General features: G+C 40.2%; 1 protein-coding gene across 8 annotated transcripts in view; it reads right to left on the reverse strand.

The window, feature by feature from the left end:
* Positions 1 to 218: 218 nt before the first annotated feature.
* Positions 219 to 25,712, reverse strand: part of LOC126292239 (uncharacterized) — a 131,374-nt gene continuing 105,880 nt past the window's right edge. For all 8 annotated transcript variants that reach the window (XM_049986130.1, XM_049986123.1, XM_049986127.1 and 5 more), the window contains 2 exons: positions 15,410 to 15,502; positions 219 to 4,235 (listed from right to left, as the gene is read on the reverse strand). In XM_049986130.1, the coding sequence (XP_049842087.1) occupies positions 608 to 4,235; positions 15,410 to 15,502 (3,721 nt within the window). In that variant the 3' untranslated portion in view covers positions 219 to 607. The remainder of the gene's footprint in view (positions 4,236 to 15,409; positions 15,503 to 25,712) is intronic.

Raw genomic sequence — 25,712 nt, forward strand, 5'->3', positions numbered from 1 at the left:
CAGCTATTCCAGCAACTTCCTGATGTAATGCAGTAGTGGTGTTGAAAATAGTAATTCCAAGACAAAGTAAGAACATTAAATTAAGATAATTATTTTAACTAGATGTGTTTCTGCATATTTTCAGATTCATGCCAGATTTCTGTTTGGCGAAATAAGAAAAGCAGGTGCAAGGGAGATCCAATATTAAGCTTTCCTCTACATAGATGTCTTCTTTGCAGGAAAAAAACAATTTTTTTCTTTTTGCAATTTATGGTTTTTGATACAGTACACTTCCAAGAACTGCATTTAATACAGAAAAAGCAGAAACAAAAGTATGGTGTGTTTCTAAAGAAGTTAGTGAGGACAGCTTTGTCAGCTAGAGTCGCACCAGGTAACATTTCCTGATTAGCAACAACACAATAACTAGCACAGTATTTAACACGAATATTAACTGCGGGCTGCAAATGAAGAACCACAAATGCTCACATTATCTTGGGAAATCCTCGAAACTTACATCATTGACATATGAAGACGATATGGCACTGTAGCCGATTAACGCACGACTGTGACAATGATCTCACAATTTCTTTTTTGCACAGGCACCTCGAATGGCACAACAATTCCAGAGTCACCCATCAACGTCACGCAACCGGCCACGGCCTTTGCCACGTCCCCTCACTGCCACGGTGTAACCTCCCTGTGACTGGCTGGGATGGAGCCTCTCTTGAACCACCTGTGCACTGTGAACCACTGGCCACACTTCTGCAGTAGGCGGGACTACAAATCCCTGAGGTCCGACAGCAGGCCCAGCAGACGGGTCTGCGACAGGAGCGACACCCGCATTAAGGTGCATCTGTTGAAGGAGACGGCTAACGACTTCTGGTGGCTGGCACAGGAGGCTCTGAACTTTCTCATAGTACAACTGCGCCTTCGGAGTCGACCCCTGAAGTGCGGGAACAGACTGAAACGTGCCCTGAGGCGTTGCGGTCGTCTGCATCCCCTGAGCTGCACCACGCTGGGATGACTGTCTGAGCTTTTCGGCCAGGTATGAGACGTCCGCCCGGCTTCCATCTCCAGGAAATGGGTAGCGACCTTCCTGCGAGTTCTGACCTTGTGAGCTCTGAGCCCTGGGCATTTTCTGCACGTTCTTAGAATCGGAGCTCGATCCGTCACCGATAGTAGATTCAGACACAATCCTGCCCTTGGGAACTGTAGCTGTCCCTGGCTGTCCTGAAGCATTTCGTTGAGAATTTCCTGCTGTTGCCAGACTATTTGCATTTTGACACATCCCAGTGTGCAGGATGCCTGGCGGGTGCTGTGTGAAACCAATTTGTTGCTGGACTGTACCTTGAGGAAATGGTGGCTGTGGTGGTAATCCAGGTGGCACTGAGCTGTGTCCCACAGTATTAGCTGATGGAGTACTAAGTTGGGTCTGTGCAGCTATATGACCAATACCTGGGAAGTAAATCTGAGAATGTTCATTCAGCTGTTGAGATTCTGGACCAAACTGAGACATCTGAGGAGCGTGTGTTCCCCGCATCTGTGGCACCATTGCAGCCTGTGCTTCCAAACGCATATCTGCTACATTGCTAAACTGTTTCGCCTGATTGTTCCGGCACATGTTGACACCGTCATGCACTGGCAATAGAGGCGGTACTCCTGGATACCATATGTGATCTACAAGTGGGGTACCTGGCTGTTTAAATGACTGTTGCATTCCAAACTGTGCCATATCTGGAAAATGACTCACTGTACCATCAGCGTTCATAATTTGAGGCATTCCTTGCAATTGTGTCAAGTCAGTTTGAGAGAAACAGCAGAGTGGCCACTGAGACATACCTATAGCTGTCACATCTGGCGAATCAGCAATTCCGTTCTGGTGCAATGTGAGGAATGTATTCATGTCATTTGGCTGTACAGATGTATACATAGTTGGTGGGTTCGAGTTACCGGTATTTGTCGGAGGCACCTGGGGTTTCGTACTTCGGTTCAAAACTGTGTGTGAAGATTCCTGAGAAGCAGGTGTCTGGCCATTACCAGACGCAATCTGGGTATTCTGCGATACTCCGCTAGCTTGAGGAACCTGCGGAATTGCTTGTGTGGCACTGGAATACACTTGGCTCCCTCTAGCATCCTGCACGCTTGATGCAGCAGCATTCTCTTGTCGAGGTGTCACCTGTCTATCGCTGATATTCTCTTGGGGCACCTGCATCGGCTGCAGCACTAAACCTTGCTGTATTTGGCTACAGCGAGGTGGTGAGACACCGGTCAATGGTGTAACTGCAGGGTATGCAAATACTCCAGGTGGAGGAGGAACTCCAGTGGGCTGAGACGTGCCCATTCCTGGCATCATTACCTCCACTGGCATTAATGACGACGCTGCTGCCGCTGCCATATTCCCATAACCTGTCATTCCTCCATTTTTCAAAAGACTACCCAGATGATTGCCATTAAATGCCTGCTGTCCACCCTCAAAGGTGCATGACCCAAAGCTAGGGTATGCGCCTTCAGGGGACTGTGAAGACAGAGTGACAGGTACAACTGTCGGTCTCTCACTGTTGTTACCTCCAAAGCGAGAGCTCGCCTGAGGAGCTGCACTGGGACAGCAGTCACTGTTATTCTGCAACATAGCATGATTCTCTAGCAATGGCCTCTGACTTGTTCCATCAACGTAAGTGTAAGTGCTGTATGGTAAGGCAGTGCCCATGTCGGGTAACATTCCGCAAGGTTGGTACATCTGCGGTACCCCACATACACGAATCTGAGTTGGATGTATAGTAGGCACTCCTGTTGTTCCCTGGATCACTGGTGCCTGAGCACAATTGGGTTGTATTCCCAAACCCGGAGCAGACCCCCCGATTCTGAATGCACCCATCGGCAAGCTGCCGTCTGGCAACCTGACAGCCTGCCCAGAAGTACTGTTGTGCTGGGCGTACTTCCGAAAGAACTCGTCGACAGATGACTCTTGCTCTGGAGGCTTGCTCTCTGAAGTTTGCTTCGCAGCAGAGACCAGATCCCTCGACACTTGTTCGTTTCTCTGCTGCTCGCGGCACGGGAGACCTGGTGGAGAGGACACCTGTACTCTGGCATTTGTACAGTCTCTGTTGTATTTCTTCTCTGCTGCTTCCTCTTGTTTCAATACTTGGCCTTGTTGCTGGAGCTGGCCATTGGAGTTGTTTCGCTCTTGATGCACCTTCTCTTCATACTGATGTGAACTGTTCCCTGTCTTGGCGTTCCACACTGCAGCCCTCTCAGTAATGTTCACTGGAACGTTTGAATCAGTCTGCTCGTGTGCTGCCGAAGATACTGGAAAGTCTGTACTGTTAGCAGACTTACTGCAAACATTGGTAAATGAGCTCTGAAAGCTATTTTGACTTGAATTCAACAAGTTTCCTTCGGTACCATCACATTCAGAGCTTTCTTCCGTGTTTCTGCTGTTTCCTCTGCTTATGTTTGCTGCTACAGAAGGAGTACTGTTCCTGAAGTACATACTACGTACATTCGTGTACTTACTGGTGCTGGTATCATTGCCAATACCTTCACTGTCTTTATCTGCATTTTGCACACTGTCATTCTCCAATGATTGTAAGGAACCCTGGCGATTCCTACGTTTCGATTCTGACCTCTGCTCTTTGGGAGTTTGACAGTCTGTTGAAGAGGAGCCATCAGCGATGTACATCTCATTTGCTTCCTCAGGTTTTCTTCCTGTAACACTGTTTTGATTGCTTAATTTTTCATTAAAATCATTTCTTCTGTCTTTCCAGTCAGATCTCCATCTTTCTTTGTTCACAATCTCCTTTGGAGCAACCTGAGATTCATTATATATTCCAGTTGTTTTCTTGTTATTCACAGGTTCTGGTTGGAACCTGTCAGCAGAATTCTTCATGTGTGAATCTGTTGACAACTCACTTTCTTGAATGGGCTTTTTCCACTGCACTACTTTTTCACTTGCTTTTTCTTCCGTGAATAATGAAATCCTTGTCTTTCCATCCCCTTTACTTCTGATAGTCCTTTCCTTTGAGGATGACTGGTACCATGATGAGGCATGGTTATCATTTCTAGGAACTCTCCTTGAGTAGTTAACTGTGTTAGATACAGAGCTGTGATCTGTACACTCCTTTGAAGCAAAAGGTACAGTTTCAGTGTTCCTTTTTGTTTCTAAAAAAGATTTCTCTGAATTTTTATCACTGGCTTCCACTTTCTGCTGGAATGCCTGTTTTTCTGTGCCATTTTTTGACAACTTCTCAGCTGTGTTCCTGGTAAAACAAAGAGCAATGTTTAACATCATCTATATTACATGGATAGATCTGACTGTGTACATTATGAAGAAAATGTTACCAATATTAATCTAAAGAAGTATGTTGTAACAGCCAGACATGCAACAAAGTAATTGTATATGATCAACAAAAATTATAATTTTGAAAATGTAATATAACTGGAATTATAAAAAAATTCGCCCAGGAAATTGTGGCAAAAGGACACATGTGTAAAGCTGGATTAAATGTGCAAGCTTTTGGAGTCGGTGGCTTTTGGGTCATTCCACATTAAAGGAACCAATATTAGAAAGTGTTCCCACTCTGTCGTCTCAAAATTTAACAAAATTGTGTGTGAAGGTTCTTTATGGTCTTTGATCATTATATACCAAATTTCAGTCCAGTATCTTCACTGGTTGAATTTATGGGGCTTTAAAAGAGAAGCTACTCACCTTCGCATCATTTACGAAGGTGCAGATGTGTCAAGTTTGCTAGGCTTTTTTTAAAGTTCTAGCACACATTTGGTCATTTGCTTTAACATACATTGACAACTTTTTATGCTGAATCACACCATGGCAAAAATTTGGGATTTAGCCACACCTAAATATAGATATAAGCCTCTAAAGTGGCTAAAAAATTCTTCATGCTATTTTGAGAGTCCAGGTTTGACTGACCACTGCTACTTTTCATATGAAGCAATCACACCAAATTTTAGAGTGTTTTTGGGGGGCAATATCTCAACAGTTTCTTTTTCAATACTATTTTTCTTGTCACATATGGAAAGAGCATGCTTTAAGCTATCAAAGCTATATTGTTTAATTTCTAGACCTTGCGTATTGATGAGTAAGAATATACACTCAAAAGTAGGGAAAATGGATTATCAATAAATATGAAAAATTAATACAATTTGAAGTTCTAAACCAAAAAAAATGTGGAGTGTGTCTTTTGATAGTATAATATTTTCCTGCGGTTTGGGGAAATTAACTGTCTAATAAGTGTTTTGACAATATTTTACAGTATACAATATAAGTATAATAAAACATCAGAAAACACTCTTAAGATCATAAAATCTATATGAATAGAATGTTATGTTGTTTAGAATGTTCCAACCCTACAACACATGGTGGTGTTTATGTACGCATTGTCACTCAGTTTCCATCAAAATTATAAAGCAACAACAGTTTTTTAAGGCTCGATCCTCGTAGCAGTGATAGATTGCTGAAATATCACTTTCAACTGATGGTTTCATTATTGGCAATTTTCACTATGTCAGTCTTCTGTGTGGTATAATCTTAGTGTTGAGTACTGAGTGTTTGAATAATCAATAACCATTGTTGTAGCTGAAAGTAAGCTATAAAAAAATATGTTCTGATGGTGTAATTTGTGTATTTTATGTATTAACAAGACAATCTCCAATGCTTCAAATGCGGATATCCATAAGCTTTCAAATTCGCTTGTTATAGGTTAATAAAATATTGTATAAAATGAGCAAAGAAACCCCTTCACACAGCTACTTTGGTGGATCAGATGGAGCTGGTTGTCATAAGTCATCACCATTCTATTATGACAATAGTCAACTACAATCGGATAAGGAAAAGTCACCAATAGACATGGAGCTTCTACAGCATAGGTCTGGACATGATTTTACTGAATATGTCTAAATTTGTCCATACCTTAACACTTTGTTGATGACATTTCAGTTCCTGAAGAAAACCTGCTGCTACACAGTTGACAAAGAAAAACACAAACCCAAGATGGCTTGAACAGCGTAACCATTGCAAAGTCTGATAGGTTGAAGTTACTGACTAATTTTTTTTAAACCTAGTCAGAAAACTTGTACCAAATTGAGACAAGAAGTGGCCCAAAAAGAATGATTCGACAATTATAAGAAAGAATCACCATCCACTGAAGACATGGATGTTGTTGATGCTTGCATTACTGCTAATACTTCATTATCATCACTTTGAGAGCCACCATTAAAGGTTTAAAGAGTCATCAAAAGGGATTCAATAGGATACACAAAGTGCAAAGTTCTGAAAGCCCAAGCCAGCAATACTAAGGTAATTGCCACAGCTGCTGGTGTTAGCCAAGTAGGTATTCCTCAAATACAAACGGAAGTGTGCCATAAATTTAAAGATATGGATATCTTAATTGAAGATTAAGCTTCAGGCTTCAAGAAATTGCAGTATAGTTCAAATTTTGACCCTGGCTCCAAATAGATGGACTATTGAAAAGATGACTAAAGAATGTGCTGTTTTGACTAAAACGGAGTAGTAGTCTAGGAAACTAAAGATGGAGGGTGGGATTTTGGCGACACCTGTGAACTAAAAAGGGAAAAAGTTTATCAATGAAGTAAAACAAAATGTCCTAACTTTGTTTTTGGAGATGATGAGTTTTCTTGTTTACGCCTAGGCTAAAAGGATTGTGTTCCAGTAAAAATAAATAGGAAGAAGATTCACAAGCAGAAACATCTGCTCCTTTGAAATTTGAAAGAAATGTTCATTGTTTACTGTAAACAGTATGGAAATCAACTGAGTTTTTCAAAATTTTGTGAGCTCAGGCATAAATGGTGTACTACAGTTGGTGCTTCTGGATCACATTCAGTATGTGTATGTGTAATTTATCAAAATGGCAAATTAATGTTGGCTCCAGAAATATACATCCAAAATGATTACAAGATAGAGAGAGAGAACTGTGTGCAGTTTGGAATCAAAAGATTGTATGCTTCAATGTTGTGAGGAGTATACCAGAAAAATACAACTAGAGGCTTTTCTCAAAGACGCTTTTAAAGACACTGACCCAGAAGAAACAATGTAATACCAATAATAGGTCCATACCTGCAGACACACATTCGAGACAGGTCACAGAACTGTTGAAGATAATATGGAGGCACTGATTTTCAAAAATTACTTGTTTAAGAAGCCATCACTTTGTGACAAGACACTAAAGTTTATACCTTAAGCAGCTAAAATGAAATCCTGCATAAGTGAATTAATTATATTGATAGATTTTGTTGAGTATTATTCATTTGTTGGTCAAGATGCTGTGCAAGGATTTCATGGGGAGAATAGTCAGGCCACATTACATCCATTTGTTATCTATTTTGAAGGCAAAGTGTGTCAGAGTATTAGCAATTGTATGATCAGCGACTGTCTCCATCATGATACCATTGCTGTCCATGCCTTTCAAATAAAGTTAATAGCATACTTAAAGACAAAGATATAAACCATTTAAAACATTTATTTCTTTAGTGATGGTTCAGATGCTCAATACAATAATTTCAAAAATTTCATTAATTTATGTCTGCATGAAAAGGATTACGGCATCACCGCCGAATGGAATTTTTTTTGGGACAAGCTAAGGTAAACTGCCTTTTGATGACATTAGGGGAACAAGAAGAAGACAAGCAGTCCATGCTAGTTTGCCGAGGCCCTTAGATAACCAAATATTGACTCCATATGATTTGTTCAAAGTCTGTGATGGTAATATCCCAGGCATAAGGTTTTTTTATGTGCCAAAAGAAGATTTTGAAAAATTTCAAGGTTTGCTACAGGGCAGACATATCTGGAATAAGAGATAAACATCAGTTTAAGCAAATTAATTGTAATCAGCTCAGAGTAGGCAGAGTTTCCAACGATGATACAGAATTTTCACAGTTAATGCCTTCAAAACAGATGAAGAAATTCCAGCAACCTCAATTGCATGTTTACAACCAGGACAGTATGTTGCGTGTACGTATGACAACTTTTGTGGGTTGGAAAAGTGTGTGAAGTTTCACAAGAACAACAAGATGTCTTCAGTAGCTTTATACACCTACATGGTTCTGCTCATTCCTTCCACTGGACAGCGGCTAAAGACACCTGCTGGATTCCTGAGCAAGATTTTCATTACTTTAGAAGCAGCAGCAGCAGCAGCACCACCACCACCACCACCACCACCACCACCACCACCAGGAAGACAATACAGTTTTCCTCAGTCTGTCTTTGACAAAATTGTACAACCATTTAACCAAAAATGGAACTGAGTCTTTAGTGTTTTTGTTTTGCAACTTTACTATGTTGTGTATTACACTTGTTTTATAGCATATGTTAAATTAACTTTTGAAACTGATTTATATACTGAAAAAAATTTAATGTGGGACTTAATGAACATAATATTTCACTTTTCAATCTTCTCAAAGTGCTAAAATAATAGCTTTTGAAATGTATTCTTACCCATCAATATGCTAGATCCAGAAATTAAAACAATATAGCTTTGAAAGCTTAAAGCGTGCTCTTTCAAGGTGTAGCAAGAAAAAGAGGATGGAACGAGACACAGTTTAGATATTGCCCCCCAAAAATTTCCTAAAATTTGCACATAGAAGATTTTGTCCAACTTCGCAGATTCATGTCTTTTCTTCTAGGCATTCAATGTTAGTTAAATTTGATACATATATAGACAACTAAGGTAGGAATAGCCCTCTGAAGTTTTGATGTGATTTCTTCACATGAAAAGTAGCCATGGTGGTCAAACCTTGGCTCTCAGAATAGCATGATGAATTTTTTAGCCACTTTAGAGGCTTGTAACTATGTTTCGGGGTGGCTAAATCCCAAGTTTTTGCCATAGTGTGTTCAACATAAAAGGTTGTCAATGTATATTAAAACAAATGACCAAATGTGTGCTAGAACTTTTAAAAAAGCTAAGCCAACTTAGTGCATTTGCACCTTTGTATGTGATGCGAAGGTGAGTAGCCACTCTATAAAGGCTTCTAAAAATTCAACCACTGAAGATAGTGAACTGAAATTTGTTATATAACCATCAAAGACCGTATAGAACCTTCACACCAAATTTCATTCAATTTAGAGATGGTCGAGTGGGGAGCCCTGGTCCCCTCGACGTGGAATGATCCTTTCCCTTCAGGGAGAAGGATTGAAGGGAAAGGAAGAGGGATGAAAGAAAAGGACTGATGAGGTTTAGGAAATGGGAAAAGTCAGGAAAGTACCCCAGAAGCCTGGTTCAGGGAAGACTTACTGACTGGGATCAGAAGGGAAGACTGATTGTTAGGACTGCACTGCATGAGACTTGAAAATCTGAGAGCTTAAAGTTAGAAAAAAAGGGTCATAAGAAAGACAGAGATTACAGACAAATCATCAAACAGCAGTTAATAAAGAGCAGAAAACTAACTGCATTGTAGATGTTAGAGGTGGAAAGGAGGGGGGGAATATACAAGTCATAAAAGATGTAGAAACTACAAGGGAGTGAAGAAAAGAATAGTTACTGGAAGAAATGCTGAGGCTACAGAAATTAATGTAAATTAAGGCCAGGCAGGTGGTGAGAACCAAGGACATGTAATGCTAGTTCTCACATGTAGAGTTCTGAGAAACTCTTGCCTGGGGGAAGAATGTAGGTGGTATGTGTGGTTAAACAGCAACAACAGTACTGTCAAACGGGGTGATTTTGGATGGTTTTGTCATTATTTTGATTGTAACTTTCGTATATACTGTTAGATTAAATTGATTGTTATGGAAGTGGTAGAGTATATGTGTAATGAATAAAATATCCCAGAACCAGAAAGTGTATGTGAAGCTATATTTATCTGAAGCAGTTAAATAAAGTGTCCGAAGCCACCCCGTGGATTTGGGTGATTTCGGACACGTGTGTTTTTTAAATCTCTGTCCGAAATTGCAGTATATAGAGGGCAAATATGGACACTTACAGCCTTTTTTATAAATTCTGCATGCTTTTTATTTGATTTTGGTGACATTTTACACATTTTAAGGTAGCCCTTTGCTACGAATAAGTGATATGGAATGAGATAATGAATTTTATGTATTACAGATAAGTTTTTATTTTGCAAGAATTTAAATAATTTTTTTTTTACTGTTCTTAACTGAAATATTAGAAACAGACAGAAACAAAGTAATTTGACTAAAAGGTCAAAATAATTTTTCTCACTCATCATTCTGAATTAAGTTGCAAACACTTTAATTAAACAATTGTCTTCGAGTCTAAAGCACATCTTCTCGAAAAATGAACATTTCTCTCTTCTCAACTGGTGTGGGAAGTATTCTCGAAATTTGCAATTTTTGTATTGTGTCTTCATCAGGGACATTAGGAAACACAAATATGTTTTTACTGTTCTCGTGTGAGTGCAAGAATTTCACACCTACTTCCGTAGCGCCAACGTTTGTGGCCACTCCAACATACTGTCTTGTTAGCTTCTTGTTTCCACATTTATATTTGTACTCTGCAACAAGAAAAGTCTCTTCTTTTGCACTAAAATGTCATTGGATGATGTGTCGTTTTCACTTTCACTACTGCTAGAAGCATTGTCACTTGTTTCAGCTCTGTTTTTGTTTCCCTGAAAATCTCAGCCAGTAACTGATTTTCTAAATTGAATGTCTAGTTTGCGGCGGCGCGAGCCACCAAGCTTATTTGGAGGATAACAAATTTCTTTGAGCATTTCTTCAGAAGTGTAAGATCATGTGTCTGCATTGCTTTGTTGGCTCTCCTCATTACCAGACAATTTTCATAATACATGATCTGGATCAAATGGGATTAGGCCCTTGGTGCAAAATCCACCCTTTATATCATCCTTGGAGTTTGCTGAAATCTTGGTGAGTGTCTGCTTCAGAAAAGATGGGAAGGAATCCTTGGAAATGGTCCAACGAGTGTGTTTCTTCCAATCAGTTAATACAGTTCGCCACGCTGCTTTCATTGGCCTGAAGAAGCTTACATCGAGCGGTTGGAGGAGGTGGGTGCTATTGGGGGGAAGGAGAATGAATGAAATATTGTTCCACTCACACTCTTCAATAACACGTAAAGACACGTGGCTGGATAAGTTGTCTCCAATCATGACTGTTGGCCCATTTCACCTCTTCAAATAGGACAAAACAATTGTAAAGAACCAGTCTTCAAATACTGGCAGGTCAAACCATCCACTTTTGTTCCTATTGAAACGGGTTCCTTGTGGTCCACCTTCTTGCCACATATCCCACAAATGCTCTGATTTGTAAAGGACATATGGAGGAAGCAATTTACCATCAGCACTAGCTGCCATCATTATTCAGACACTAGATTTTGATGAGTCCATCACTTTTTCAGCATGCTTACTCCCTCGTTTTTGTAATTATCTGCTGCTTGCCTGAATCATCGGACATGTTGGTTTAATCATAGTTGATCAGGTTACTACACGGGAGATTTTCCAGCTTTGCCTTGATATTGGAGAAATACATCTTTAACAGTCTCTTTGTTCACTTCTACACAAGCTCATTTAATATTTTCACTTAAGCGAACAGAAAGATCTTCTGTCATTTGAGGAATAAATGCACCCATTCTTCTCCTGGTAAATTATTATGAAATTTCTTATCTTTTTGGCCAGATTTATCAAGGTAGCCTTTAACTAAATATCTAATATCCAATTCAGTGAAGGGAAATCCCCAATGTGCAGCCCTCAAGATACCTTGCTTCAACATTTCTTCTTCTTCTTCTTCTTCTTCTTCTTCTTCATTTAGCACTGGCTGTCCTCCCATTTTTTTCGGATGTGCTTCCTGCACTTTATTTTGTAGGGTTGATTTAGGTATATAATACAAATCAAACGTTTTTCTGTATGATAATTTACCACTCTGAATATCATGAACAGCTTTATCTAAAAGTTCCGGGTCATAATTACACTGTACTGTAGCACCTCTCCTGCTCTTATACATTCTTGGCATTGACATCTCGAGGAAATCTGATTTTCTGCCGGATATCAGCGTCTTCCAAACACGATATTTCGATGTCATTACTTGACGTCTTCATCAGGTGTTCCCTGAGTCTCAGGGTAGTTTCCACTGAGTCTCAGGGAACACCTGATGAAGACGTCAAGTAATGACGTCGAAATATCGTGTTTGGAAGACGCTGATACCCGGCAGAAAACCCGATTTCCACGAGATGTCATCAGATCGCCGGGAAAGTCTAAGAAATTACATTCTTGGCATTGTCGGAAATCACCACACACAGTACACAGTTTTACAAAAACCGTCGTTATTTTACAACCGTGCACGAGAAACTCAACAAACTTGCATAGAAATTGTCTCAATGTTGTTAGCTACTAAGTACATTGACAATTATGGTTACAATAAATTCCCAGTCGGCGCAACAATAGGAAGTTTCCACTTTACAATAAAGCATGGATTTTTAACACAGACTGTTCATCAATTATTCACCGAGGGAAACAATTGACGAAAAATAAAAGTTGTGGAAAGCGATAAATGCAATCTTACACTTAAAATAACTGGTGCACGGACGTTAAAATAAGTAACTCTCTGTTTCTATGCAGTGGCAAAGAGCAAATAAGCCATACTGTCCGAATTTGCCCTTGTGTCTGAAATCACCCCATTTGACGGTACTTAACATTCTGACATTTGCCGTTCTTTCCATCTCAAATGTTCCCTCCCATACAGCCTTGGCTTTCAAGGCAAACATATTTGTTCAGATGTGAACTCTTTACACTCATATATCGCCCGTCTCATCTCAGCCTTCACTGGTCATAATTATCCTATCCGCCTAGTTCAGAACCAGATTTTCCTGGTCATCACATCCAATCTTGAAATGCTGATCCATCCAAAAAACAGCTTGGGAGTATACCTCATCACTCAGTATTATCCTGGTATTAAATGTATTAATCCTACTTCAACAAGGCTGTGAATTTCTACAATAATGTCCTGCAGTGAGTCCCATTCCGTCCAAAATTTTGACCACCACATCTAGAATAGCCTTTCTAATTTTCCTATCCTATGGCTCCCACCTCTGCGACTGTCTCCCTGTAAGACTTGCCATATCCTCCCTCCTACTGGCCCTGTAACTGTCAAAACATGTACTACCAAATGTAGAACAACCTGTTAAATGACACTTTGTGTACTAGCTGTTATGTAAACATTGTTTGGCCCTTTACAGTGGTATTACTACTACTGAGAAATCAGTTATAAATAAAATAGAAAGAAACTTCCACATGGGAAAAATATATTAAAAACAAAGATTCCAAGACTTACCAAGCGGGAAAGCGCCGGCAGATGAATGGACATAGACTGAGGGTGTTTACTGATAACCCACAATATCTTGTTGTACAGAATGTTCTAGAATATGACAGCCATGACCATACTGATTGTTTCACCATATGTGTCACCTGGATTCGTCCCCCAGACACCAGATTATCAGAATTCCTCAGGTGTGAATTACATTACAACATGTCCTTGGTGCTTGTCACCCACCTGATCTTAAGTTACATTAATTTCTTCTCAGTAATTATTCTTTTTTTCACTCCCTTTCAGTTTTCTATCTCTCTCATTTTCAGACCTGTCTACTGTTTCCCATCCTCTACCTCTACAACATACAATGCATATACTTCTGCATTCTTATTAACAGTTGTATGATGTTTTGCCACTAACATCAATCTTCCTTATTATCGTATCTTCCACATTTAAATACTCTGATTTTCAAAACTCATCTGGTGCAGTTACAAACAATCAGTCTTTTTTTCTCATCCCAACCAAAGTCTCCCCTGACCCTGGATTCTGGATAACTTTTCCAAACTCCCTATTACCTAAACATTGCTAATCCCTTTCCTTCTTTGCTCTTCCTTCCCCCACAACCCTTCTGCCAGACGAAGGGGCTTATGGCTCAAAGCCTACACACTTACTTCACCTTTATTTATGCTTTCTGCTGCTCCCACTTGGTCAGCAATTTTTTTTAATCTATCGAATTAAATTATAATTAAAATTATAATTACATATACATAACAAAAGAAGTATATCAATGAGGAATCTTTTCACTGTGTGCTCTAAAAGACATTATGATCGATGATGTTTTAAACGTTTTTCAACAGAAGTATATTAATTATCCAAATCCTAGAAACTACTGCCAAATTGCGTAATTCTTTTAGTCCTGGTATTACAACTGAGTTTCACAGTACTTTTTGGGAACAGAGAAAGGTTACTGACAATTAAGCCACTCTAGTACCTTTATTGTAAAACAGCTGTCAAAAACCTAAGTGGTCTTGTCTGTTACAATATGCTTCCGTACTCTGAAATTGTTAACTGTTAGTTGAGTTCCTGGGGGGAAAAGGAGGGAGAGGGAGAGGGTATCACAACTCATGGTCCATATGATACTGCAAGCTCAGTGACACACACTTCCTACTTAACCATTACCAACCTCCCTCCCTGTCCCCTAGAGTAGGTTCTAAATCTAAGGTAGTGGGTGACTCACATTTTCGTATTAGCAATACAAAGCATTCCGACTCATTCAGGCTTCACGATTTACAGAAAGTGGAAAGGAGAAAAGAGCAGGGTGGAGAAAGTGGTGAAGGGTGGGAAGGGGATTGGGGGGGGGGGTGGGGGGGTGAGGGGGGGGGGGGGGTGCCGGTGGAAAGGCCGAAGGATGCCCAGGTGGACAGGCAAAGTGGGCCATAGGTGGAGAGGCGAAGGGTGTAGAGTGACCATGCTGTGTTACAGAGTGATTAGGGGGTGTTACCAGTGGCCAGAGGGGAGGGAGGTTAGAATGACAGAGAGGAGGGGTCGCAGAGCGGCGACGGGGTGGGGGTGGGGTCGCAGAGCGGCGACGGGGTGGGGGAGGGGTCGCAGAGCGGCGACGGGGTGGGGGAGGGGTCGCAGAGCGGCGACGGGGTGGGGGAGGGGTCGCAGAGCGGCGACGGGGTGGGGGAGGGGTCGCAGAGCGGCGACGGGGTGGGGGAGGGGTCGCAGAGCGGCGACGGGGTGGGGGAGGGGTCGCAGAGCGGCGACGGGGTGGGGGAGGGGTCGCAGAGCGGCGACGGGGTGGGAGGTGGGGGGATTGCAGAGAGATGGAAGGGTTAAATAGTGACAGAAGGTGTTAAAAAGTGATGGGGAGGTTGAAAGGTGTAAGGGGGAGCTAAAAAGTGGTCGGGGATGTAAAGCTGACCAAAGGAGAGTGGAGAGTTAAAAACTGTTGAGGGTGTTAAGAATTGATGGTGGTTAGAAATGATGGGGAGAGTGTAATGAAGAAAGGTAAAAAGGGTGAGAAATAACTGAGGAAAGATGAAAAGGATGAGTAAAAACAGGAATGGAGAAAAAAAAGGAAAACAACCATGAGCCACAAGGCATGAAAATATTAGCAAATTTAGAAAAGTTTGTAAATACCTAACATTAAATAGAAAAGCTGGTAAAGTTGAAGCAGCAGGTTACCTTTCTGAATCAGCACCATCAGCAATGTCAGCCTCCCAGTCTTCATTTTCCAGCGGAGGTGGCTGTACGTATGTTGACTTTGTACAACGTGGCCTGTGCAAATATAATGGAGGCGAATCACAAGGCATGTCAGATCTAATTATTATAAAATATTATATTATTCTTTTTCTTGTGCCTTTCTCCTGCACTGGCGTAGGGTCAGCGTGGTTTTTGACGGATTTAAGATGTTTAATTTAATAGGGTGTGTACCTGAACTGCCTGTGTGTAGCGATAATTATGTAAACGAGAAAGGAAGTTTTATAAATGTCTGTGAATTGTGTAACTGAGACTTGGGTTGGGTACTAGCCTGGTATTTGCCTATTGGGATATGGAAAGCTACCTATACATTGCATCTAGGCTGGCCAACACATTGAACCTCATTGTTAAACTCCTGGGCAGATCTGGTCTGGGTTCAGTGCAGCTCCCCATCCTGGAAGCAGTGCTTTAACATGCACAACTATTTTGCTAGGTATTATGAAATTTCCTATTAGAAAATGATTACAATTGCAATATAAGTACTTTTATTTTTACAAGTAAGGACAATGTGTAATCTACGACTACATACACACGCAAGAACCACAAAAGCGCATGGCTCAGCATAGTTCCCACTGTACCATATACTATATTTTCTTCTTGTTCCATTAGGGCATGGAACATGGGAAAAGTTATTGCTTAAGTGCCTGTGTACACTAGCAGTCCCTATGGCACAAATAAGGAGGGGGCTGAATCTGAACATTCTATTTTGACACTTTGCAATCATGCTTTTGTATAAAAATTTAGGCCTACTTCAAGTGCTGTCAATTCATACTTGTCAACATTTTCTGTGGCATTCACCCACAAGTCAAATCTATGACCATTCTTGCTGCCGTTCCTTAAATGTGTTCCGTATACCCTGTTAGTCCTATATGATACAGTTCCCATATACTTAGGAAATACTCTGAGATGGGATGCTGTCTCCTTTGTAGACTGACCACATTTTCCACAGTATCCTGCCAATGAACCCAAGTCTACCACCTGTCTTACATATGACTGAGCCTATGTGATTATTCCATGCCCTAATATTTTACATTTCTGAACATCTGAAACAAGTTGCCCATGTCTGCACAACTTTGGATATTTGTGCAGCTTTCTTTACACAGTATTTCATTACAGACACATGCATTGTCTGAAACATAACATTCTGCGTCGTCCCTAGCACGTAATTCTATCTTCTCAATCCAATAATAAATTTGCCCAAACTCTTTGCCTTTACATATGTCTGCTTGTCTCTGTATATGTGCGGATGGATGTGTGCGAGAGAGAGAGAGAGAGAGAGAGAGAGAGAGAGAGAGAGAGAGAGAGAGAGAGAGTATACCTGTCCCTTTTTGCCGCTGGCAAGTCTTTCCACTCCCGGGATTGCAATGACTCCTTACCCTCTCCCTTAAAACCCACATCCTTTCGTTTTCCCCTCTCCCTCCCTCTTACCTGATGAATCAATCGTGGGTAGCGAGAGCTTGAATTTTGTGTGTGTGTATGTGTGTGTGTTTGTGTTTGTTAGTGTCTCTATCAACATACCAACGCTTTCGTCTGGTAAGTTACATCGTCTTTGTTTTTAGATACAATAATAAATTTTGTTTGATATTTCATAAAACTATTTTTTCATTCCTAAACCTATGTGTGGTATCTAGTCAAATGCTTTTCACAAGTCAATAATGAACATCTACCCGATTGCCTCAATCTATGGCTTCGTCATGTCGTGTGATAACAATTTGGTATTTAAATGACTGATGTTTTTAGATTCCACACTGGTGGAGGTCATACAGTCCAATGTACCTCACAGATTGCAATGAGCTGGTAACAGTTATGTTGGTAAGAATGGGAGAGAAGGGGGGGGGGGGGGGGGTGCGGATAGGCGCATATCACACAAATTTTGTAATTTATTTCTACATCACAATGTGTGTGGAATGGCCCTAACTATTAAGACAACATGTGTTTTACAAATAGCCAGTAACTTAGAAACCACTAAACAGTAAGAATGCCAGTTTTGCTATTGGTCTGTACATATAAATCATGAAGAACTGCAGTGACATGTGCACCTGTGAATAGTAGCCTCTCCTGAATTATGTTAATTAAATTTGTATTTAAATTCAGTTGTTTGGAGAATTAACCTCAACCTACAAGCTTTTTTTGCTTCATTATGCTGTATCACCTGGCTAATGCTTGAATAGCAGCCACCAACCATATAATCATGTATTGTGGGTTGCCCACAGCTCTGGCTTGCTAATGACACTTCCTCAAGATCAGATGAAAACAATCCACATCAACAAACATGTGTCACATAGCATTCAACCAAACCTCCAGCAGCTGCCACAGTACCGTGTGGCACCAGCCTCACTGCCAAAGCCACAGGGAATGCTGCAAATGGTGATTCCATCACTGCACTACCTCAATTCATCGACTCGTCTGCTTCATGCCATTTCCTTCGCCAGGCAATTATTTAGGTCACCACCCAACTACCCTGCTGCCAGTTCACACTCCAGGCTTATGTTGGCACAATCAGAGCTCACACTGGCAAGCCAATGAGGAGTGTCTTGCTGCAGTGTCCATTAACTTCGACCATTCTCAAATTCGACACCTCGCTGGACTTAAGTCTTCACTGCCCTCGAGCAGCCTCCCACCTCATGGACTTTGTTTTGTAAGAACATTCAGTGTGCAACAGCAGTGACTTTCAGCTTGAACAAAGTAATGCAGACTGACTCCCCAGGAAACGGTGTTATTGTATTCTGATTATTAGACTTAATAAATGTACAATTGCTCCTTGTTAATGAGGCACATCAACACAATGTGTGAACCACAGTCTAGCCGTCCATTCACCTCAAAAACAAATGAAAATGTTGTGAAAGATCGCGACTTAGTGTGCTCCAATCACAGACTTACAATTAGGGAGATAGCTGATAAACTTAATTTAAGTTTCTATGGACTTCAGTCAGTTTTAACTGAAGATCTTAACATGCGCCGAGTGTCTGCATAATTCATTCCGTAAGTAGCTTACAGACTAACTTCATAAAGAAAACACTGTTTTTAACACAAAGGAATAAAAACATATAAACATATGTATCCAATTTACAGAATGCTACAGAAGATGCTTTAGAAATAAAAGCAAAGTGTGTCTGGTGTAATTCCTTTTTAATTACATTGCAGTCAGCTCAAGACAGATAACCTATAACAACAGAGCATTCCAAAAGTGTTGTCAAGTGACCAGAGACAATACCGACTTGAAGTGGCCAAGAAATGATTAATCGGAATACAAATTACCCACATTTGTTAAATCGGGTAATTACAGGTGACGAATCATGGGTATATGGATATGATCCTGAAACCAAAAGTGTCTTCACAGTGGAAGACACCAGGTTCACCACAACCGAAGAAAGTACAGCAAAGTCGGTCGAAGGCGAAGACAATGATGGTAATTTTTTTTTCGATTCTACTGGTATCGTGCAACATGAATTTACTCCTGGAGGGCAGACAATTAAAACCAGGAATATTACAAACGTGTCCGTGAGCATTTGCACAAAAAGGTGCGGAGGAAAAGGCCTGCATTGTGGAAAGACAGTAGTTGGGTGCTACACCATGACAATGCTCTGGCTCACTGTGCCTTCTCCATCATTGAATTTTGCACCAAACTAAAATTCCTGTGCTTCCACAACTGTCATATTCCCCTGGTTTGTCCAATGTGGACTCCTACCTGTTTTCTAAACTGAAATTTTCACTGAAAGGGAAGAGATTTGACTCGATTGAAGACATCCAGGCAAATACGGTGAGTGTCCTTAACAAATGTCCGGAAAAAAAATTTCCAGGGATGTTTCCGAAGCGGAAACACTGTTGGAGTGTGTGTGTGTGTGTGTGTGTTCAGTCAGAAGGGGACTATTTTGAAGGAGATCCATCACAGTAGCATGTAAGTACCACCGTTCTACAATTAAAAGCTCATTCTTACAACTTTCCAACCACACCTCATATATACATCATCAGTGGTGTGAAATTAAAGATATTTACACACAATATTACGGATCACTGAAGATGCTTCACCTTCCTAAAACCAAATGTGCCGGGTGAAAAAAACATGCGTTTTCTTGTAACAACAGAATGAAAATACCCTCAGGAATTTTAAAGGAACTATGCACAATATGGCCACACAAATGAAGAATTTAGAATTTCTTAGTGTTACAGCTGACGCACCCCTGTGTCATTCCACAAACTTTCTGAAAGATGTTTCTTGTGTTCATCTTAGTGGCAGTTTACAGCAAGTGCTGTTCCAAGTTGTCTGTCAGGAGTGACACCTTGATGTCAAGGACTTCTGTTATGCAGTGAAACACAGCAAGTTGGAATATAAGTCATCTGTTACATTTTCTGGATCTAAGAATAACTGAAGTTTTTTTTTTTTGGTGAGATTACAAATCTAATGCAGCTGCCCAAGTAATAGGTTACATATACAGAAACGTGTCAAACTTTTATTCACAAAAAGCTCTTAAATTTGTATCTCAGTTGTTTATATTCATGAGTATAGTGATGCCATTGGTTTTATGGAAAACTTGAGTGAAACTTGCGATAACTGACATCAAAAGTTCAGACCATCCAAATTTTGATAACTTATTTTACTCTAAAGACAGCAAGATTATGAACTTCGACAATATAATTTTACTGCTGCATTTTTTTAAAAATTAGACAACACTTCTCATGAATTAATGCACTCAGTAATTAAGATTTCAAATAATTTAAAATGAAAAGGAATTATTTCAAGATGAATGCCATACTCTCAAGTATGGAATTTCAGAAGCTGCACAGCAATAATGTTCCAGATACTTCTGTGAATTACTGACCTGAGACATTTTTTATAAATCAAACAGCAGCAAAGTTTTAGAGTCTTTGCCAAATAGTAGAATGTAACTTAATTTCAAAGCATTGTGTAATTTCTGAATTCGTGTCATGCATGTACACTTGTCTTTAAATAGCCACCCTGTAGTATCATGTCGAGAGAATTTGATATGTCCTTGTAATCTCTGTCTTATGATGCTTGTGCAGAAGTGGTAAAAGTGTCAACGTGGTGGAAATGTTTTTTATATTTGTTAAAAGCTAGTAGTGGCCAAACGTTAACTTCGCTCACGTTTTGAAATATATTGCAATTTTTTTTTAACGTCTGGTATGGACAGACTAAGAAAGCTATACATTGTTCTGTGTGTTAAAAATTACAACAGTAATATTGACACACAAAGATATAGTGGCTGCGAGCAGCAGCAGCGATGCTAAAAAAAGAGACTGTTGTACCTTGTATCTCCGGTTTTGTAAGCCAACTTTATATTGTCTACCTTGGGGGGACATTGTATGAAATGGATGGTCCACCATTGCAATCAGAATTGTGACTTTAATGTTTGGTGTCTACATAGAAAAGGTGGAAGGATTAAAAAACACTATATTTTGAATGAGATCATCTTGATGAAGAAACGGCGAATGTAATTATCGTCAAAGACAACAAAACAGGAAAAGGGGACTCATTCTTTTAAAAACCCAACACTTCACATTGGACATTATACAGGCCGAGTCAGGAGACATGCTAGTATAAAGGATTTGGAACAAAAAACTTCATATGGACATATGCCCTATTGCAAATGGTTTCCGAGATAGAACACGTTTAACATCACTTTTGTGTTTTTCTTCAATAACTCGAAAACCACACGCTCCAACGAAAACGTGCATCAGTACACAAAGTAAATTAAATTTGCAACAAAAAAATGTCCTATTTTTTATTGTCTAGGACTAACAGTTTGTGTTAAGTGATTGTGAGAAAATAGGAAACCTCGCAAGGGTCACGTGTGCTGTAGCGTAAGTACTTTTTGTAGGCCAGTTTGAGATAGTTTTCCTACTTGATAGATGAGAAGTGTCCTGTATCAAAATGTTTTTCTCGGCTTCCTCTATACTACTGTGGTACGTTTTAAACAATGACAATGAATAATACAGAAAATAAATAGAAATGTACATTAAAAGTGTTCTATCTCTGAAACCATTTGGAACAGGGCATATTTCCACATCAAATTTTTTGTTCAGAATCACTCATGCTGTCACCTGTCAAAACATGTACGTTTCCTCCTGACTCGCCCTGTACATGTTTAAGTTTTACCAGCAAGATTTACATCTTGGCCAAAAATAATTTCAAGAGCCTGCATCGAATTTATAACAACATGGATCAAAACCAGCTACAAGTGACATTTCATCTTTTCTCAAAAGTAACATTCAATAGCCCAGACGTGGATTTATTCTCGCAACAACAACTGAGGATCTGCTGCTATTTTCATTCCCCTCCTGTTTTTTTTCCATTCTTCTTCCCCCCCCCCCCCTCTCAAGATTGTGCAGAACCATACAAAAATCGTTGCAGCTGTGGAGTCCTGGGATCGACAACACTGAGATTCAGATGACTTCTTCCTCCGGTGAATCTATCTGGCTGGAGATACAAAGATTCTTAGGAAAGTCCTGCAACTAACTTCACAAATGTTCATAATACTTTTTTTTCTGCAGTCACCCTGCACAGTACATATTCATTCAAGAAAGAATTAGTACATTATTGCAATTAACTTGGGGAAAAGATATAATCCCTATCCCAGAATTGGCAGTTTGCATCCAGGGAGCAAACACTTCATCATCATCATCAGTATGAATAATGAATGGCTAACATGTTCCACTAACACCTCTACGCCAAATCTTGGCTGGTCTGCAACTGGGTAACATTTAGGTGTTAGTAAAGCATGCGTCTGGAATTATTCAGTGAACATTTATGTGACCATCCACATTGCTCCATTAACATCAATGTGTCATTTCACTGCATAGTGCAATCACTATGTTCACATTTCTGTGTCAGCCAAAGTGAAGTACTGCATCTCAATGTAACACATGTGATGAGTAAGATCAAGGATACGGAATGGTGTCTAAAGACTCTCAGATGAGCCAATGGATAAACAGCCTGTCTGTGGTAATGATCTAGAAACTGTGTGTGCTGGACAGTGTTATGTAGTCTGGTAACAATATTGCAAACCCTTTTATGAGCACTAATCCAATCTTATTTCTGACATCATATATTCTGCCACTGTGAACTTTAACCAAATCTTTGATGTTGCTTAGCAGTCTGAGGATTTTCCTTCCATACGGGATTACAAAGAAGGAAATGCTCTACTGTTTACATGTATATACTGTGAATTGTGAAACCAGAACTGGTCATCAACTATAATACAGTGCAAATATATTGGGATGAACCATCTTTCACCCTTTCACTGCTACAAACAAGCTCTCTGCATTCCATGCCGAGACGGCTGTTGTTATTGCTGTACAGAGCACCAAATCCTGATGCCTGTGCTGAAAGAGAGCATTCTGACTGATATGAATTATTTATCATTCGATTTTTCGAAAACTATTAGTTGAAAAAATTTGATCTTTGCTCGATGAATAACTGAATTTCTTTTGAATGGCTTAAGATATCAAACAAGATATTTTGCAAATGATAGTGCACATGAGGCAAATAGGTTGTATGACGAATACCCTCAAACATTTTTATTCTCCTAGCTATTGAAATAACTTGTCCACAGCTGTGAGATGTCAGGAACTCAGAACATATTTAGATGTCCAGAGCACTGCAGAAAAATCCAAATGGCACATGATTCAGTTCTCAGTAAGTTATTTCTGTTTGACTAGATGTGAAACTTCAACATTCTTCAAAATCAACTGCAACAAAACAGGCATGTGGAACACTGCAGCCTCAGACGTTTCGCTCCAAAATATACTTTTATTTCTTTGTTGGGGAACTTGTTCAAATGGTTCAAATGGCTCTGAGCACTATGGGACTTAACTTCTTAGGTCTTCAGTCCTCTAGAACTTAGAACTACTTAAACCTAACTAACCTAAGGACATCACACACATCCATGCCCGAAAACTTGTTGTTAAGGCGGAACAGGTAACTTTTATTTTAGCAGCACTTTGCTGTAACCTTCAGGCATGGGAGTATTTGCCACCAATTTGCAGGTCTTTAGTCAAGACAGACTCAGTAGCAGCCAGGTCTTTGTGGTTTGCACCAAGAGACTTATCATCAGCGTACCCAAATTCCTTAAGATTGTCTATGGCATGTCTGCTGTATACAGAAGAGGGGCTAGCACTGATCACTGGGGAAGGCCACTATTGGGCGTTATTGGAGGCCTCAACTTATTCCCTATCAGAATTTTGAAGATTCTATTGCTTAACACAGCTCTGATGAGGTTTCAAGTTTTAAGACATGGTATGACCACAAGTTTTTAACATTACCGATTGCCTCCACACAGTATCATAAGCCACTGTTAACTCCATAAATACAGTAGACTTCTTTTTTGTTTTGAAATCCTGCTTCAATCAAAGTTGTCTGTGAGAAGACCTGGTCGGTGCAGCTGTGGTTTGGGTGGAATTCTGCCAGTTCAGCAGGCACATCTTCAGAAATTTTGTGGCCGATTCTGTTATACAGTATTCTTTCCAAAAGTTTATACACTGTGCTAAATAAAGCACTGGGTCGGTAGCTTTAGCCTGCCATTTGGTTTTCCTGGTTTTAAGAAGGCTACAATCTTTGCTCTTTTCAAATCATAGGGTTTGTCACCAGTTTGGAGAATATCAGAAAGGCACTACCAGACTTATTTCATACTTACCACAGTTGATTTGGAATTCTGACTGGATGCCACTAATACCAGGTACCATCCCTGCTTTCATTTCTTTGACAGCTGTTTTAGAGTAATTTGACTGACGTTTACAGGCTAGTTTGAGAGCCTTTAATTTGTTTTTGAAATTAATTGAATGTGATCAAATCTTACGAGTTCTAGAAGTGGACACAACATTGTTTGCTACTTGCTTGTGAGCAACAGCCTTCTTCACGATGGCTTGGCGTTGGCATCTCCAAATTTTCTCACCTAGAATCAGACTGTCCTGCTTGTGGTTGCTCATGCTAGTGCTCTTTTAACATGCTTTGATCCTCCTTAGCACACTGTCCACAAGGTGGTCAAGGTATTGCTGCTCAAGCCTGATCCATTCTCTGATGACCAAGTGTAAGGTTCGCTGCGGCATAGCACTGGAAGTTTCCATAGGTCCTGAGAATGTTCAACTGGTTTCATTTCAGCATATACTGAAGGCCATTCCATTTGGTTGACTCCTGCACCCCCAACAGGAAAGAGTTCGCAACGTGAGCATGGTGGGATCTTTCATTATCTCTAAATACAAACTCATCACTGACGTGTTGACCACATAGATAGATGTACAATCGACTGACCGATCCTGTTGCAATACTACATATCCTTCAAATTATGCTTTATAAGTGATGAGAAGTGGCCCACCTCCCTGCCTGAATATGTGGGACAGGATGCCCAAGGTATGACTTTGTGCCTGGACCGTTTACAGACTTTTCTCCGGCAGTCTGGAGGCGCCACACAAATCCTGCACTCACCACGACAGAGCACCAAACAACTGTAGAGATGTTACCTTACCCATCCTCTTAGTGAACTATGGTCCTCGGGGATTTATACTGATGAATGTAATAGTACCTAAGGGAAGAACTCATTGGCCCGGAGATAGCTGCAATGGATCGACACTGCACAGAGTTTGGTGGGGAGGGGCAGCAGCGCAGCACCCTTATTCTGATACACTCAGCTCAGTATACCTAATAATTTGCAAGTAGGTTTCATCAGCTGGAGTTGTTGACATAAAAAGTCTGAACAAAGCAACCTAAGGTGGTCTTACATATGTTAACACTGTCTATGCATTAGGGCTACTACAGTGATATATTTTTCATGAAGTGGGTGTGTATCTGAAAAGATAATGGTTAACCAGCTCAACATTCACATCAAAAGTGTGGGAAATCTGCACTCAGGCTGGCTGTCTGAACCAATTGAAAATGAGTTATCAAACTAAAGTGGCTCTCGCTTCACCAAGTGTAATGCAAAGTGAGCAGACACACTACTCTGGCTGTTTGTTTACAATTTTAAAATAAGATCTCAAAATTATTCAGTTTAATTACATTATAATATCCTGTACCCTTGTTTTAATAGCAGTAAGTATACTCACCAAATGTTACTATGGACACAAAAACATATTCTAGTTAATTACACAATGAACAGTCCAGGTTGGGCATCAACAATATTATGCAAAAGTGTACATCTCTACTCACAAAAAGACGACTCATTAATTTGCAAACACGTCGAACAGAAGTAAAATCTGGAGTGGAACGGGGAAACGG

Source organism: Schistocerca gregaria, chromosome 9 (genome assembly GCF_023897955.1).
Source record: "Schistocerca gregaria isolate iqSchGreg1 chromosome 9, iqSchGreg1.2, whole genome shotgun sequence".
Classification (NCBI taxonomy): Eukaryota; Metazoa; Arthropoda; class Insecta; order Orthoptera; family Acrididae; genus Schistocerca; species Schistocerca gregaria.